The sequence below is a fragment of the Ornithodoros turicata genome, chromosome 2 (assembly GCF_037126465.1).
Source record: "Ornithodoros turicata isolate Travis chromosome 2, ASM3712646v1, whole genome shotgun sequence".
NCBI lineage: Eukaryota > Metazoa > Arthropoda > Arachnida > Ixodida > Argasidae > Ornithodoros > Ornithodoros turicata.
Window position 1 is genome coordinate 26,933,842 of NC_088202.1, and position 2,927 is coordinate 26,936,768.

The window sequence follows — 2,927 nt, forward strand, 5'->3', positions numbered from 1 at the left end:
AGATTTACAACAACCGCTTCGTCGTCCTTCGTCAACCATCGTCCGCGCACGGTGTTCCGCTTCCGGCGTTTGCGAATGACGGCAATGCCCCGTACTTGGCTTGGCCTTGCCTCCGCATTGAAGTTTTTGGCCGGCGCATGATGATGGCGCCACCGTTTTACGTAGTTTTCGCAGTATTTGTGATTACGGTAACACGCCGTCGTCACATACTACTAAACGCCCGTAGAAATCACAGTATTTTTTTACAGTGTACTTCATTAGTCTACGAGGAAGCCCTGTTTCGTGGTCCAGCAGGAAGCAGACGTCCGTGGCGCTTTCATCAACAGAGGCTTGTTATATTCTTGATGGTGTTACTTACATGCAGCGCTGCATTGTGGTTAATGTGTACAGAAGGTAGCGCCACTTATTGCTAGCGGCTCATACAGAGTATAAAAATAAACGGAGGCCGTGCGCTCTCTTTTCGTTCTTGCCCGAGCCTCGAAGATGACATGTGTTTCCTATCTATGCGATAGCGCCGGGATGGGGGGCGTTTCTCGCTTCCCATGTTGACAATGTGGGTACGACAACTTCGTGCGACGTCGGGCTATCCAGCCTCTCAATCATAACATATTGGCGACGGGGAGAAAACTACAGCAACTTCTAGTCTTCAGTCTTCAAGTTCACCTTCCAAATCTTCAAATTCAATTGCGGGAGCTCTGGTGAGCATGACTACGTTTGGAAGAATCGAGCCCTTCGAAGGAGGGGGAGACGAGTGGCCGTCCTACGTTGAACGACTGCAGGCGTTTTTCAAGGCAAACGACGTTGGAAATGATAAGAAAAGGGCAATTTTCTTCAGCAGCTGTGGTCAGAAAACTTATTCATTGCTTCGCGACCTACTCAAGCCGGCAGCGCCACAGGACAAGTCGCTGGACGAGGTACTGGAAGTTCTTGGGAAACACTATTGTCCGAAGCCATCCGAGGTTGTCCAGAGGTTTCGCTTCAATTCACGAGTTCGAACGAAAGGCGAGTCCGTTAGTGACTTTGTTGCGGCATTGAAGAGCCTTTCCGAACATTGCAGTTTCGGCAGCGAACTTGAGAACATGTTGAGAGACCGTGTTGTTTGCGGAATTGATAATCAAGAAATTCAGACTAGGCTCTTGGAGCAACCCAGCCTCACGTTCAAAAGTGCAGTGCAGACTGCTTTGGCCATGGAAGCGGCGAAGAGTGACGCCGGAGAAATTTGTCAAGCGAGTACAAGTAGTTCGTTTCCGACGCATCGTGTCGTGTCCGTTGGTGAAGTCACCTGTTTTCGTTGTGGTGATGGACACCTGGCAAATCAGTGCAAATACGCTAGTAGCATTTGCAATTTCTGTCGCAAACGGGGGCATCTGGCGCGGGTGTGTCATTCAAAGCATAAGAAGAACACTTCTGCCCACAAGCATTTCCAAGAGCCAGCAGGCCGAAGATCATCTCCGAAGGGTCTACGTGTGAAAAAGGTTAAGACCTTTGGTCAACGCCTGTTTCCCGTGAACGCAGTTGGGGAAGATGAGGATGTTGAGACATCGTCGGAAGTGTTTGACATGTGGCATCTGTCTGACGACGCGTTGTCGCCACCACCGCCGTTCACCGTTGTGGTCAACGTCTGTGACAAGCCACTGCCTATGGAAGTGGACACGGGAGCGAGTGTGTCCGTGATGTCCAAGAACACCTTCCAGGAACTTTTACCGGATGTAACTGTCAATCCGTCGAAAGTTTTGTTGCGAAGTTACACTGGCGAGCTAAGCCAGGTGCAAGGACAAGCCAATGTTTGTGTACAGTTCTGTGACAAATCAGCAGTTCTTCCTTTATTTCTCACCGGGGATCGTTCTCCTACATTGCTGGGACGCAATTGGATTCAGCAGCTGGGAATTGGCATCGCAGATGTCCAAATGAACAAGTGTTCGCTTTCTGATGTGAAGAGTCTCATCCACGAATATTCTGAGGTATTCAGTAATGGTCTGGGGCAGTATAAAGGTCCAGCAGCCACAATTCATGTTCTTGAGGGCTCGTTGCCAAAGTTCTTTAAACCACGACCATTGCCATTCGCCTTGAAGGAGGGAGTCACCCAAGAACTTCAAAGATTGCAGCGGGATGGAGTGCTGGTCCCTGTGAAGTCATCAGAGTGGGCGGCTCCTATTGTCCCTGTACCAAAGAAGGATGGTCGCGTGAGAGTGTGTGGAGACTTTAAAGTTACCGTAAATCCAGTGACACAACTTGAGAAGTATCCAATTCCACGTATTGAAGACCTGTGGAATACACTTTCAGGAGGTGAGAAGTTTACCAAGTTGGACTTAAGGGATGCATAACAACAAGTGATCCTTGCCGAGGAGTCCAGGAGGTATGTTACCATTTCGACGCATATTGGTTTGTTCCAATACACCAGATTACCTTTCGGAGTTTCCTCTGCGCCAGAAATATTTCAACGTGAAATGGAGAACTTGTTTCGTGGTCTTCCACATGTAGCTGTGTACTTTGATGACATACTTGTTACGGGACGCAATGACACTGAGCACATGAGGAATCTGCATTGTGTTCTTGCTCGACTTCGGGATGTTGGACTAAAGTTGAAATTCGACAAGTGTCATTTTTTTTGTGCCAGAGGTGAATTATCTAGGGCACATCATCAGCAAAGAGGGACTGTCTCCAGATAAGAGCAAGGTGGAAGCCATTTCCAAGGCACCAGCTCCGCGTGATGTTAAAGAGCTTCAAAGTTATCTGGGCCTGATAAACTTCTATAGAAGATTTTTGCCCAACTTATCGTCTTGCCTTCGCCCATTGTATCTACTCCTCACAGCTGGGAAAAGATGGGAGTGGGGCAGAGCCCAAGAAGATGCCTTCAACGAAAGCAAGCGTCTCATGTTATCTGCGCCCATCCTTGCGCATTTTGATCCTGCCAAGCCGCTGTACCT

At 48.8% G+C, this 2,927-nt stretch overlaps 1 protein-coding gene across 1 annotated transcript; it reads left to right on the top strand.

The window, feature by feature from the left end:
* The first annotated feature begins 704 nt into the window (after window positions 1-704).
* Window positions 705-2,324, top strand: LOC135384436 (uncharacterized protein K02A2.6-like). Its single transcript, XM_064613638.1, has one exon. The coding sequence runs from the start codon at window positions 705-707 to the stop codon at window positions 2,322-2,324; it is 1,620 nt and encodes a 539-aa protein (XP_064469708.1).
* Window positions 2,325-2,927: the final 603 nt, after the last annotated feature.

Bases quoted from the DNA above. Each gene is read 5' to 3' on its own strand.
- LOC135384436 (XM_064613638.1), top strand. From the start codon at position 705: ATGACTACGTTTGGAAGAATCGAGCCCTTCGAAGGAGGGGGAGACGAG.